This window comes from Terrapene carolina, unplaced genomic scaffold (assembly GCF_002925995.2).
Source record: "Terrapene carolina triunguis isolate 2854851 unplaced genomic scaffold, T_m_triunguis-2.0 Scaffold604, whole genome shotgun sequence".
NCBI lineage: Eukaryota > Metazoa > Chordata > Testudines > Emydidae > Terrapene > Terrapene triunguis.
Genome location: NW_020664955.1, coordinates 234,067 through 249,263, shown reverse-complemented (window position 1 = coordinate 249,263; position 15,197 = coordinate 234,067). Strand labels below are relative to the sequence as shown.

Genomic DNA, 15,197 nt, shown 5'->3' with positions numbered 1-15,197 from the left:
AAAAAAAAAAAAAAAAAAAAAAAAAAAAAGCCGTGATCAGCGGCACTTCAGCGGCAGCTCTATCCTGCTGCTTCATAATTCAGCAGCAATTCGGTGGCAGGCCCTTCCCTCCGAGAGGGACTGAGGGACCTGCCGCCGAAGAGCCGGACGTGCCGCCCATTTCCGTTGGCCGCCCCAAGCACCTGCTTGCTGCGCTGGTGCCTGGAGCCGGCCCTGGTTGTACACATACAAAATGGGAAATGACTGCCTAGGAAGGAGTACTGCAAAAAGGGATCTGAGTGTCATAGTGGACCACAAGCTAAATATGAGTCAACAGTGTAATACTGTTGCAAAAAAAAAGTGAACATCATTCTGGGATGTAGCAGGAGTGTTGTAAACAAGACATGAAAAGTAATTCTTCCACTCTACTCCATGCTGATTAGGCCTCAACTTATTGTGTGCAGTTCTGGGTGCCACATTTCAGGAAAAATGTGGACAAATTTGAGTGAGTTCAGAGAAGAGCAACAAAAATGATTAAAGGTCTAGAAAACATGACCTATGAGGGAAGATTGAAAAAATTGGGTTTGTTTAGTCTGGAAAAGAGAAGACTGAGAGGGGACGTAACAGTTTTCAAGTATGTAAAAGTTTGTTAGAAGGAGGAGGGAGAAACATTGTTTTTTTTAACCTCTGAGGATAGGACAAGAAGCAATGGGCTTAAATTGCTGCACGGGAGTTTTAGGTTGGACATTAGGAAAAACTTCCCTAACTGTCAAGGTGGTTAAGCACTGGAATAAATTGCCTAGGGAAGTTGTAGAATCTCCATCATTGGAGATTTTTAAGAGCAGGTTAGAAAAATACCTGTCAGGAATGGTCTAGATACTTCTTAGTCCTGCCATGAGTGCAGGGGATTGCACTAGATGACCTCTTGAGGTCCCTTCCAGTCGTATGATTCTATGCTGTTTCTTTCTTTTGCATATTTTCTCTTAACTGTTTTCACATGAAGCACCTAGCCGAGCATTGCAGTTCCCGGGGATGTTTTGTGCAAGGATCTGCAAAGAATAAAAGAAAAGAAAATTCACAGCAGCTATATTATTGAAGAATTCAAAAAGGCTGCAAAAGTGCCTCTGTATAACATTGTTTTGCATCTAATATTCAATGCTGTAGCTCTTGATTTATTCTTGCATCACTCTTCTGCTCTGCTTTTCTGTAGGAGGAGCAAGGGTTGTGATTTACTTGTTTTTTGTACTCTTGTTAGATGGAATTAGATGGTGGTGTGGCTATAGGGATGGGGAGAAGCCAATAAAAGATCAGTATGTAAATTTCTGTAGTTACTGAACTATTATGGAGATGAATCACTAACTTTGAACAGTATTTTTGTGCTCTGATCTGTATTTATATAGTATCTTTCATCAAAGGATTTCAGAGAACTTTACAGACAAGAATTAATCTCACAAGTCACTTAAGCAATAGTATATTTTATTCCCCGTTGTGAATGTTTTCCTTATGAAGTCTTAAAACATGACAGAATGCATTTGAGTAAAATTCACCCATAGGGTGTATACTGTCCTGCAGTTCAGTTCATACCCCTAGTTCAGAAGCTGAGTTTATGGCAAACAAAGTGCCTTTCCGCATGTCGATCTCGCTTGGTGACGAGAGGAGTATTATTGGAAACCCACAATTAATAGATACTACACAGTTCATTCACATTCAGCTTGCTCTTGACTAGTTTGAAGCTGAGAAGGTTGACACTGATATCCAGATTATCTATATTCTCTCTTACACTACAGTTGTAACATTCTTTTCTTTTCTTCTCTGGAGGGCACTCGCTATGTTAGAAATGAGCCTGGTAGTGAAGACCGAGACACAAGTGAGAAAATAGCATAGTGTTTACAGCAGGGGACTGGTTATCATGATACTTACGTTCTGTTCCCTGCTTTGCTACCCATTCTGTGTGGCCTTAAGCAAGTTACCTCCTCTGCCTCTTTTTTCTCCATGTGGAAAAGAGGGATCATAGTAGCCTACCTTGTAAGGGAGAATGAGGCTCAATTAACATCTGTAAGTGTGCTTTGAAAAGTACCCTATAAATGCATACTTCATATAGATTTGCCTGAAATGACAGAAAGTAAGAGCTGCTTACAGTCTAACCAAAGTCTGGACAAAAGAGGTGGGTGTGAGAAGGAAGGCATTTAGCTTACATGACTAATTTGGAGCTGCTCTGAAATAATTTATGACTACTGTATGTTGACCTGGTTACTGGTTTGTTTTCTGTATGAATAGATTTAACTAAACAGAAGATTGTTTGAAAAAACAGGCAGGAAGGGAAAGAATGGTGCAACATTTGGAAGTTAAGGGACAATGCCAGGGCTATTAGCTTTTGCCTCCTCTCTCTAGCTAGCTCACAAAACTGGTTTGAATCAGGACAGATGAAAAGAACTCCTGGCAGGTTTAAAAAAAAAAAAATTCTCTTGAGAGTGTATAGTTGTTTGGGGGACTATGACACAGACACTGCCTGGGGGTTTCTGAAGAAGTTAGTCCAGCCAAAGTTACCATCGGGGGTGGTAAACTTTTGTACAAGATAGATTTGTGTAGTGTTTTCTATTTTAAAATTCTTTTTCTCAAAATTCTTTGTTTCTATTGTTCAACAATACTTGGAATTTAAGAAGGCTGTCTGGTCACTCTTTTCACCACAGGTTACAGGCTCCTGAAGGAAAGAATTGCAGGTGCTGAACCCAGTTGGATTGGCAAAGTAAGCACAGTCAACACATGGGGTACCATAGCCTTGGGCCCCATCTAAGAGTGGGTGAATCGTGTGATTCCACCTGAAATACGTAAAGGCACAAGGCCCAGGGACTGCACTCAGAAAGCAGACAAAGGAGCAGCTAACCCTGGAACCGTGACCGATTACTCATGTGGATAATGTTGGTTAAGTTTGGCATTTGTCTTAACAGTTTCAGATTTATTATTCTAACTTTGTCATCTAGGGAGGAGAAGGCCTGGGTGAAGAGTGAGTTTTGAGGAGAGATTTAGTGAAGAGTGAGGTGGGCTGTCATACTGGAAGAGGGCTGCTGCTCCAGATGTAGGGCAGAGTAGTTGAAGGAATGAAGTCAAGGGGTTTGTGGAAGTGGGAGGGGATAACAGGATCTCATGCATAAATCAGGAGTTTGTAAGATCATAAATCCTTCAGAGAGGGGGCCTTGTTTTCATACCTGTCTCTAAAGTGCTTCACACAGTGGTGTGATACAAGTAAATAGTAATAGGGAGGGAGGACAGAAACTTAGACAAGAGGTGGCACCATGCAGGGCCTCAAATGTGCTTGTTTGGACTTGAAACCAATGGAGGGATTTTTGAGAAGAGAGATGAAAATCAACTTTTAAGTAGAGCCCTACGTGGATACAAATTTTGTATCCACATCCGATCTGCAGACATGGTCCGCGGATATCTGCAGATCTCTGCTTTTAAGTATTTTTCTAATTTTCAAAGTTTGCACTTGTAAATGTCTCTGGTACTGAATTGGCGGTATGGAGTTATTGGTGGGGAACTGAATCAGGGTTGCCTGTGGTTTTGTGGCTCAAGGTTCAGATGGTTTACTAGTGTGTCCATCTGCTGGTGCAAGGTGTGATTTCCCAAAAGAAGTAGTATCATGTTTAAGCCCATACTCCATTTGATGTCTGCCAAAAGACACAGACAACAAGGAAATGTTGCTGTCTAATCTGTCTGCTGGTTGTGTAACCAGGCAGTGCATGACTTATGCCATACTGCCTCACAGTAGAATCTCTTAGAGCAGTTCAGTGTCAAAGCATTCTCCTGCTTGAACTTTGGAGATTTGCTTTGTCATTCTCCTGCTACTTTTCTGTGTTGTTACTTTCATTTTCTGTTTAGTCTCTAGAAATTTCCTTGAATCCTCCATTGGGAGGGCCCAAGCATTTAAAAAAAAAAAGCAAAACCCAACTCTTTGTGTGGAGGGGGGGCTGGCAGGCAGGTAGGGTGACCAGACAGCAAGTGGGAAAAATCAGAGCCTATATAAGAAAAAGACCCAAAAATCAGGACTGTCCCTATGAAATCGGGACATCTGGTCACCCTACAGGCAGGGAGGGAGGGGTTGTGATACCTGGACACACTGGGACAGCAAGTCTGCTTTTCAGCTTGCATCTTGTTCAGTAGGTTTTTTATTAAGTGCTGCAGCAGACTCTGAATTGTTTCCCAGTGGCAAAGCAAGCTGATGAAATATGACACAGGGATGGGAAGAGACTTGGCAGAGGGCCTTGATGCACAAATAGCCCACTACCCTCTGAAGTATGCTTACAGCCAAGCAAACAGAAAACAAAATACTACAGGCTGCTTTCAGAATTGCTGTACAATTTTCCCTCAAGATCTGTCTCTTGTTTCCTTGTTTTTTTCACCTTAGTGCAATGGTTTTATTGCTTGTGTGCTGCACACTTGGGATCAGACATTTTAGGATGTCTGGAGATTTATCTCTGTGTGTTTATGGATGGAGAGGAGGAAGTAGTGCAGTAGTACCATGTCTGGCTACGGTACTATCTTTAACCTTGGGTCAGGGTAATGTGGGGAAGAAATTTCAGTGAAGACTGAAGTCTAGATCATGGTGTTAACCGGTTGAGTGAACAGTAACCTTTTGGCACAGCTCCAGCGTGAGTTATGTAGATCTTGTTCAGTGTATAAGCAACAGGCATCTGATGATGTAAAACCAAGCATTTGTCTTCATTTATTGGCTAATGTGACATGCACCCTTCCTGTAGCATTTGACTGAGCTGGCTGTTTTAAATATAGTCCTATCTTTCCTAAGTAGAAAATGCCTAGAGTGGAATAATGGCTTATAGTATAAAATGCATTGATTGTGTGTCAATGAAAATCTTGCATGGTGGCTATTATGATCAGAGTCTGCTCTGTAAACAGTAATAATAATAAAAAAATCCTTAACCTGTTTGACTGCCTAAAACTACCTATTATGTCCTGCAGGACATTCCTCCAGTGTCACCTGATGCATTGGGTACATTCTCCATGATTTAAACAGGATGCAAGTTAATGCAGCAATGATTGTGGCTAACATGTATTTATACCTAAGCTCTCTATCCCCTCTTCCCCCAGTCCTGATAGCTTCTATAGACATACCTAATTTTCGTATAAGGTAATTACTACTTTTACCTTAAGCAGTTAGCTAGTATTGGGGGGGGCTTGTGTCTAGTGGGCTGTTTCCATTATGAGGGGAGATTGATGATAGGTAACTCTTTGCAACCCTGTTTATTTAAAAAGAGCATCAGAACAGCCATATTGGGTCAGACCAATCGTCCATCTAGCCCAGTATCCTATCTTCCATCAGTGGCCAGTATCAGGTGCTTCTGGCAGTTGGAGGTTTAGGAACACCCAGAGCATGGGGTTGTGTCCCTGACCATTTTGGCTAATAGCCATTCATGGAGTTATCTTCCATGAACTTCGGTAATTCTTCTTTGAACCCAGATATACTTTAGACCTTCAAATGTTCCATGACAACGAGTTCCACAGATTGGTTGTGCATTGTGTGAAGAAGTACTTCCATTTATTTGTTTTAAACCTGCTGTCTATTAACTTCATTGGGTGACCCCTAGTTCTTGTGTTGTGCAAAGGGGTAAATAACAGTTTATCATTCACTTTCTCTACACCATTCATGATTTTACAGACCTCTATCAATCTCTTAGTCATCTCTTTTCTAAGGTGAACGGTTCCGGCCTTTTTAGGCTCTGTCTACACTACCACTTACTTTGGTATAACTGTGTCGCTCAGGGATGTGAATAAGCCACCCCCCTGAGTGACCTAAGCACCGATGTGGACAGTGCTATGTTGGCGCTCGTTGGGAGTGGATTAATTAAATCGACGGGAGAGCTCTCTGTCAGCTTAGAGCAGGTGCAGCTGTGCCACTGTAAGCTCTCTTATGTAGTCATAGCCTCAATCTCTCTTCATATGGAAGCCTTTCCATACTCCTGATCACTTCTGTTGCCCTTTTTTGCACCTTTTTCAATTCTAATATACTTTTTTTTGGTGATGAATGTACACAAACTCCTGCTTCCCTGAACACATCAGAAATCAAACAGGAGGCAGTTTCTTTGCTTGCTGCTCCTAGCCTCTCTTCAGTCACTCTACCCAAAAAGCCCTCTTTGCTTTCTGTCAGGGTCATGCTGCAAGTGCTTCTCTTTCTGTTTCTTTGGCTTTCTGACAAGCTTCTCTTTACCTGTTCTCTGGGTAGTTCTGCTTACAGACCCACACATTCTACACCAAACAATATCCAGCCCCCTTGCATTTGCATTCTGCTCCCAGTGAAACCTCTCTACTTGCATAGGTCAGCTTCTGACAGGCCTTGTATGTGGCCTGTGTTTTTGAGTGGTTGCTCCTATGGACTCGTTTATTTTAATTTAAAGAGGAGCTTAACTGCTTCTTACCTGTATCCCGAATGAGGGGCAGCTGTTACACGCAGCATCTTCAATAAAGCTTCACCCAACCTCCATTGCAACAGTACCTTTTACCCAAGGATCTTGCAGCACTGAAAACTCACAGTGTGCCCGCGAGGTATTATCTCTGTTTTAGATGGGTAAACTGAGAGGTTAAGTGACTTGCCTGAAGCTCACAATAGTGTAGCCTGGAATTGAAGCTAGGAGTTCTGAATCCTCATCCCATCCTTTGTCCTTTCTTTTGAAATTGCTGATCAAATTACTTAATTTCTAAAGTATTCACTATGGCTCTAGAGGCCATAACATTGAATGGTGCTCCAAGATGTGTGTACTGCTGCAGGCTTCTTCCGTCATCTGATCTATTGCATCTTAAGTACACTCTGTCTGAAATAGATTATAAGCACCGTGGAGCTGGGACTGAGTTCAGGACTGAGTATGCTGTCAGCAGTAAATAAATAGGCTCCTTGATTGGAATTCCTGCCATTCTGTGTATAACCATGCATCTTGAAAGCAACAGGGCCTGTATCATAGCGATCCAGCAATTGAGTAATCATGCATGTGATTTTTGTGCTTCATCCATCCCACACAGCCAGAGGATCAGAAGACCTTGTACTCCAAAATTAACCTAACGGAACTAATGCGCTTTAATTTTTTTGTTTAACTTTAAGAGATGGAGTATATAAGCCCTTGAGAGTGACCTGATTCAATTGGTCTGTGCTTAAGGCTGCATTCTGTTTTGCTTTCCAGGAACCTACAAGCAGCCATTGGAGCCTATTATGACTTTGAGAGTCCGAACATCAATGTGCCCTCCATGTCCTTTGTTGAAGATGTTACCATAGGAGAAGGGGAGTCAATCCCTCCTGATACCCAGTTTACAAAAACATGGAGGATACAAAACACAGGTAAATGGGGGTAAATCTTTCCTTTTTCATTGAACTGAGCTGGAAACTTGATTGAAACAAAGATCCACTTGTTTAAAATGATCTTTTGTTCCGCAGTAATAAAGTTATTTCATATCAAGGTGTTTATGAAGGGGGAGGCTTTCAAAGACACAAGGGGCAGCTAAGTGCCCAAATACCATTGAAAGTCAATGGTAGTTAGGTGCCTACCTTTTTGGTGCCTTTGAAAATGTTCACCTTTTTGGACACTGACGTTTGGGCAAAATGGAAGCATGTTATGTTGACAGGTGCTGTAATTTCTGTCTTATCTACCGTAACTCCCCGAGGAAGCTTAGTCTGGAGATGTTGTAATGCCAAGGGCTATATATAGGTTAGAAAGAAAAGAAAGCAAATGTGATGTGATATCTGCTTCCCAGCCCCTTCCTCTTCTCCCTTCCTCACTGTCTTTCCCAGGAGGGTTCTTTTGTGTTGGAGGTAACATGACGGGATAGAACCAGATGGGGTCTATATGGGTTTAGAAGGACCTTACAATCTCTTTTTTTTTTCGGTCCCAGGCTCAATCACTTCAGCAGTTTCCATCCCTCTAAATGGGATTGATATTTTCTGTTGTTCCCTTCGTTAGTACATAGTTTATTGGGTGTATTTACTTTGAGCTCTGTGTAAGAACAGTAGCCTGGTAGCACCATTGTATTTATGGGGATGTTCGTTTTCCTGTTCAGACCTTCTGTTTTGACTGTTGGATATCCTGAACATTTCAAACTCGGAGGACAAGGAATTTGTGATGCAAATTCTCAGTCTGAAAGTAAAACCATGCGACCTAGAAGTGGTCCTAAAATTGTTCAGTTGTTTCTGTTGATGGAATTCTTTATTCTTTTAGTTCTTCTTCTATCCCTATGCTGTATACTTCACTTAGGAAGACGTATTTAATTGGGATGATAGTTGTATTAGAACAACTCTCTAGGAACAGATTTAGCCTTACTATAGTGAATGGAATGAGTGGTGCTCTGGAGCCAGATCGTACACCACCGAAATCAATAGCTTTGCCACAGACTCCAATTGGAGCATGATTAGCCCTTGCATGGGGACAGTGTTATCCAATATTCTGATTCAGACAGATGCACGTGACCAGCTACGGTGTTTCGTGGTCTTTTGAGTTCCCGTCTCTTACTACAGAATTTACTACAGAATTTGCCAAGTAAAGATGAAATCCAAGGGCAGTTATTTTCTTAGGTATTCATTCAGTACGGGATTTCTTATTTTCAAACTTTTCTCTCTCTTAAAAAAGGGTCTTCTAATCAGAATCTCTTCCAGCAAGAGGATGGAAACAGTTTACCTTTAAAAAGGGATATTTTTCAGCAAATTAACTCAGCCCATTTAAAATCAGAATTGTTTTATTTAAACTCCTTGAAACTCATGAGCAGCCAGTATGTTAGAACTGCATTTCATTCGTTTTTTGTGTGTGGTCTGTACACTGTCCCTTCAGTTAAATGTGGGACACTTTATAGAACCCATGAGAGTGTCAAGAAATCAGTGGAGGTGATGCAACTCTGAGAAGAGATGGTGTAAGCTCAGACTAAATTACTCTCATTGCAAGGCTGTGACAGTTGCAATTCTATTAAAACTGTCTGAATTGTGTGAAATTAGGAGCAGAGTAATCTTGTGGCAGTTCCTAGAGGAGAGGATGTGATGCAAGTTTGTGGAGACAACATTCCAGCGTGAGGTGAGCCAAAACAGTCATCTCCGTGTGAGTCTGAAGTGAGGCCAGGCAAAATAAACTCTCAGCGCTTATCTATTGAGATGTAATTACGGGAGGAAAATGAGATCCGTGGTTTCAAAGGGAGATAATACTTTGTCCTCGAGTGCTGCAATGACCAGCTGTCGTATGAGTAGTTAACCTGTGTATCTGAATTTAATTGTCATGCTTTTGCTGCTTCTGTGCAGAATGATAGCATAACAAGGACTAATGTTCTTAATCGCGTGTGAGCAAATTACAGCTGTGTTAAAAATCATAAATGACTCTTCATGCCACAGAACTTGGAGCACTGTATAGTAATATGCTAAACATTATAAAACAAACGTTATTAAAGCCCACCATCCTAAAAACTTAGACTTGGATACAGGACATAAGGGCAAGAAGTGAGGTAAAGAGAGACTCAACACTTTGTAAGCTGGCGATCCTATGAAAAAATATCTATTGCAGAGAGAGGGTTTAGGTGTCATATTGGACTTTCCTGTGTGTATTTGGTGGCTGTTTGAGTAAAATGGAAAGGTGACTGTGGAGCACTTTATTTCTAATGTGCAAAACTATTTGGCAAATCTGTACGTTTACGATGTATATAATATATGGACAGTTAGTGTCAAATATGAGACATTCTTGACAAGTGATGAGGGATAGATCCAGGGGGAACAAGTTTTTCACCTTAGCAACCCCCACAGTAAAGGCACTATAATCTTCTCAGCAGTTGAGGAGGAGTTTCCTAAAAGTCCTGGTCCTATCTAAGCTTCAGAACCTTTCAGGATGAGGCTGGAAAATACTAGCTCCAAATGAAATCCCCATAGGTGAGATCTACTGTTGACTGACAGACTTGTTTCTAGTAACTAAAAACCCTTTGCTTCCCCGTCCTCATTCTCTTGGTTTTTTTCCCTTTGTTTTTATGGTTACGTCATAAAATCCCTCCCACAAGTGACAGATGTGCCTTCATGAAAACGTGGATTCTTCTTCGAGTGCTTGCTCATATCCATTCCAGTTAGGTGTGCGCGCGCCGCGTGCACGATCGTCGGAAGATTTTTGCCCTAGCAACCCCGGTGGGTCGGCTGTGGAGCCCCCTAGAGTGGCGCCGTTATGGCGCTGGATATATACCCCAGCCGACCCAGCGCCCCCTCAGTTCCTTCTTACCGCCCCTGACGGTCGTTGGAACTGTGGAGCGCGGCATAGCTGATCTCCACTCTCCCTAGCTTTCTCATTTTCATTAGTGTAGATAGTTGTATATAGTTGTTATAGTCCTTTAGATAGTTAATTGTTAGTTTTTTGTTTAGTTGTAAATAGTTAGCGGGGGTTTAGGGGGTTGTCTCCCCCCTTTTCCCCCCGGCGCGCAGCCGGGCTCATGCCCAAGGCTCCTGGCTTTAAGCCGTGCGCGTCCTGCGGGAAGCACATGCCAACAAGCGACCCGCATAGCTCCTGCTTGAAGTGCCTTGGGGAGGCCCATCCCGCAGATAAGTGCCCTATCTGCAAGGCCTTCAAGCCGAGGACGAGGAAGGAGCGAGATTTCAGGCTCCGACAGCTCCTGATGGAGGCGGCTCTGAGTCCGGACCCTCCTTCGGTGCGCAGCGTCCCGGCACCGAGCACTTCGGTGCACAGCACCCCGGCACCGAGCGCCTCCGTGCGCAGCGCCCCGGCGGCTCCGACCGGCGCGACGGATAAACCACGGCACCGACCGACGTCGGCACCGCGCCCGCCTCAGGAGCCTCGGCGCCGATCGCTGTCTCCGGGCCACAAGAAGGTCCGCAAGACCCAGGACAAGGCTGCGCCGAAGCCCCCGGCTCCCTCGGTGCCGGGGGTAGAGCCGCGTCCGCCGTTGGACCGCCCACAACAGGCGGCCCCACCGTTGACTCCGGCACCGAGGCCGTCGAGTCCGGTGCGGACTGTTTCCCCACCTAGGTTGGTGGTGGAACCTTGTCTCCCGTCCACCCCGGAGACATTTGCAACGGCACGGGACCTGATTGCCTTCACCGAACCGGGGCCGTCACACCTCCCGGCACCGGCTGCTCCGCGACAGCTGCAGTCCAGGGGCAAGCCTGCCCTGCTGCGCCCGCCGTCTCCAGCCCCAGACTTGCGGCACCGTTCGAGGTCCAGGAGCACGTCCCGACGCCGCTCGGAGTCCCGGCGCCGAATGTCACCTCGGCACCGGTCGTACTCGCGGCACCGATCACCTTCACGACGCCGTTCCAGATCCCGGCACCGTCGTGATGACCGGCACCGCTCCCGGTACCGGGCCTCCTCGAGATCTTCGTCCCGCTCCAGATCGGGCTCTCGGCACCGAAGAGACTACCGGCACCGATCCCGATCTGGATCTCGGCACCGTTTCCCGGCACCGGGCAGGGACAGATCGCCCTACGACCGGCACCGATCGGCACCGTACCATCCGGTGCCGGTGTCGGTGCGCTCGGCACCGCCGTGGCCATCGAGGTCGGCGTCCCGTTCCTCGGAGGCGGAGGCCACCCACCTGGAGGAGACAGCGGAGGACCCTACGCAAGCTCCTGCGCATTGGTCCTTCTGGACACCGTGGGCCTACCACCAGGCGCAAGGCGCCCCTCCTTCTGCGTCCCGCTCGGCACGCTCCGAGCCCAGAGCCCCGGAGGCCACCATCTCCCGCCCCCCACCAGGTGGTATGGAGGCGCCGGTGCCCACTCCGGTGGGGGCCCTGGTCCCAGGGGCTGCTGACGTTCAACAGGAACAACTGGAGCAGGAACCACCCTTGGACCCCTTGCCACCGGGGGGATCTTCCTCCTCCTCCCCCGATGAGGCGGTAGCGGGCACATCCGCCATGGGTCCGCCTCCTATTGACCTGCGAGCGCACCAGGACCTCTTGCGAAGGGTGGCGCGCAATATGGACCTCCAAATTGAGGAGATCGTGGAGGTTCACGACCCCATTGTAAATATCCTGTCAGCGGACGCTCCCTCTCGCGTGGCGCTACCGTTGATCCCGACCATTCAAGCTAATGCCACCACCATCTGGCAGACCCCGGCCTCGATTCCACCCACGGCCAGAGGAGTGGAGCGGAAGTATTTTGTCCCCTCCAAAGACCATGAATATCTGTATACCCATCCTCAGCCGTGCTCACTGGTGGTATCATCGGTGAATGCACGGGAGCGCCATGGCCAGCAGGCCGCTGCGCCCAAGTCGAAGGACGCTAAGCGCTTCGACTTGTTCGGACGCAAGGTCTACTCGGCGGGGGGGCTCCAACTCCGAGCGGCCAACCAGCAGGCGCTCCTGAGCCGCTACTCCTTCAACTCCTGGTCCTCGATGGGGAAATTCAAGGAGCTGGTTCCCCAGGAGTCGAGGGAGGAGTTTGGGGCTTTGGTAGAGGAGGGTATGCGGGTGGCGCGCACCTCCTTACAAGCCTCGCTTGACATTGCAGACTCGGCAGCTAGGACCCTGGCGTCGGGGATAGCCATGCGGCGACTCTCCTGGCTCCAGGTCTCTGGCTTGCCACCAGAGCTACAGCAGACGCTACAAGATCTGCCGTTTGAGGGACAGGGACTCTTTTCAGAGAAGACTGACGCGAGGCTCCAAAACCTCAAGGACTCGCGGACAATGATGCGCTCCCTGGGGATGCATGTCCCGGGGCCTCAGCGCAGACCCTTCCGGCCACCGCCACAGAGATTTTACCCTCCCCCGCCGCGTCCTAGACAGGACTTTGCCAGGCGGCGGGGTCGAGGGGGCAGGCGGAGGTCGACCGGCCCTCAACCTGGTCAAAACCAGGGACAGCCTAGGCCACCTTCAGGGCCTAGGCAAAACTTTTGAAGGTGCGGTCGAGGACGGCACCTCGGCCTGTATCCAGGATCCAACTCCTCCCTTCCGGGATCGCCTCTCCCGCTTCCACCGTGCTTGGTCCCTTATAACCTCGGACCGCTGGGTCCTTCGCATGGTGGAGAGGGGATACGCCCTCCAATTTTCCTCGCCCCCCCCCTCCCACTCCCCCTCCCCGTCCCTCTTCAGGGACCCCTCTCACGAGCAACTCCTTACACAGGAGGTTTTTGGGCTCCTCTCTTTGGGGGCCATAGAGGAGGTTCCATCGGAGCTAAGGGGCAGGGGGTTTTACTCCCGCTACTTCCTGATCCCCAAGTCAAAAGGGGGTCTACGGCCCATCTTAGACTTGCGCGGACTCAACAAATTCATAGTAAAGTTGAAGTTCCGCATGGTTTCATTGGGGACCATCATCCCTTCACTGGATCCTGGAGACTGGTTCGCCGCCCTCGACATGAAGGACGCTTATTTTCACATAGCGATCTATCCGCCTCACAGGCGCTTCCTACGATTTGTAGTAGGCGCAATGCACTACCAATTTGCAGTCCTTCCCTTCGGCTTGTCTTCGGCTCCCAGAGTGTTCACAAAGTGTCTGGCAGTCGTCGCAGCCTTCCTTCGTCGACAAGGGATACAGCTGTTCCCGTACTTGGACGACTGGCTGGTACGCGGCCGCACCAGGGACCAAGTGCAGGCTCATGTCCGCATGGTGACACACACTTTCCACGAGTTGGGCATTCTACTCAACAGAGAAAAATCCACCCTGGTACCAACTCAGAGGATAGAGTTTATCGGGGCAGTTCTGGACTCCAGACGCGCCCGAGCTATCCTCCCCGACAGCCGCTTTCAGACCATCCTAAGCGTCATTCAAGGACTCAGGACTTTTCCAATCACCACCGTAAGGACTTGCCTTGCCCTATTGGGCCACATGGCCTCGTGCACGTACGTGACCAGGCACGCCAGGCTACGACTTCGCCCACTGCAGGCTTGGCTGTCATCGGTCTACCGTCCTCATCGAGACGACCTGAATATGGTGGTCACGGTTCCGGCCTCGGTCCGGGCCTCCCTCACCTGGTGGACGGATCGTACGGTGGTCTGTGCAGGAGTACCCTTTCACGACCCACAACCCTCCCTCCACCTAGTCACGGATGCTTCATCTCTAGGTTGGGGCGCTCACCTCGGAGAGCACCATACCCAGGGCCTCTGGTCCGTGGCCCAACTAGCCCTCCACATCAACGTCAGAGAGCTGATGGCGGTGCGCCTAGCTTGCCAGACGTTCCTCAACTTCCTACAGGGCCGTTGCGTGTTGGTTCTCACCGACAACACCACGGCAATGTTCTACATCAACAAGCAAGGCGGAGCCCACTCATCGCTCCTATGTCAAGAGGCCATTCGCCTGTGGGACTTCTGCATCGCCCACTCGATACATCTTACGGCATCCTTCCTTCCTGGAGTCCAGAATACGCTGGCGGACCGTCTCAGCAGGTCCTTCCAGACACACGAGTGGTCAATTCGCCCGGACGTCATCTATTCCGTCTTCCAGAGGTGGGGATTTCCCCAGATCGACCTCTTTGCATCTCGGGCCAACAGGAAGTGCCAGGTATTCTGCTCCCTGCACGGACGAGCCCCGGGCTCTCAGTCAGACGCCTTCCTTCTAACATGGAAGGACCACCTGTTCTACGCCTTCCCTCCATTTCCGCTGGTCCACAAGGTACTGCTCAAGATCCGCAGGGATCATGCACGGGTGATTCTAGTCGCCCCCGCCTGGCCGAGGCAACACTGGTACTCCACACTGCTGGATCTTTCGGTACGAACGCCGATCACGCTCCCCTTGAGTCGGGACCTCATCTCCCAGGACCACGGCCGGTTGTGTCACCCCGACCTACAGTCCCTCCACCTCACGGCGTGGATGCTCCATGGTTGAGTCGGACAGAGCGGCAGTGCTCGCAGGCCGTCCAGCAGGTTCTGCTGGGAAGTCGAAAGCCCTCTACGCGAACCACTTATCTAGCCAAGTGGAAGCGGTTCTCCTGTTGGTGCGAGCAACGTGCTACTTCTCCCTTGCAGGCACCTATCCCCTGCATACTGGAATACCTCCTGTCCTTAAGACAGCAAGGCTTGGCGACATCCTCAATCAAGGTTCACCTCGCCGCTATTTCCGCTTTCCACCCAGGAGAACTCACGTCCTCGGTCTTCTCTAACCCGATGGTCGTTAGATTCCTCAAGGGCTTAGACCGACTGTACCCACAGCAACGACAGCCGGTTCCGACGTGGGACCTCAACCTCGTGCTCTCCAGGCTCACAGGGCCTCCGTTTGAACCATTGGCGACCTGCTCACTCCTGTACTTATCCTGGAA

General features: G+C 48.2%; 1 protein-coding gene across 1 annotated transcript in view; it reads left to right on the top strand.

The window, feature by feature from the left end:
- The window catches only part of ILRUN (inflammation and lipid regulator with UBA-like and NBR1-like domains), a 54,638-nt gene that overhangs the window by 14,566 nt on the left and 24,875 nt on the right, over positions 1–15,197 (top strand). Inside the window, exon 2 of the mRNA XM_024200215.3 lies at positions 7,167–7,321. Within this exon, the coding sequence (XP_024055983.1) occupies positions 7,167–7,321 (155 nt within the window). The remainder of the gene's footprint in view (positions 1–7,166; positions 7,322–15,197) is intronic.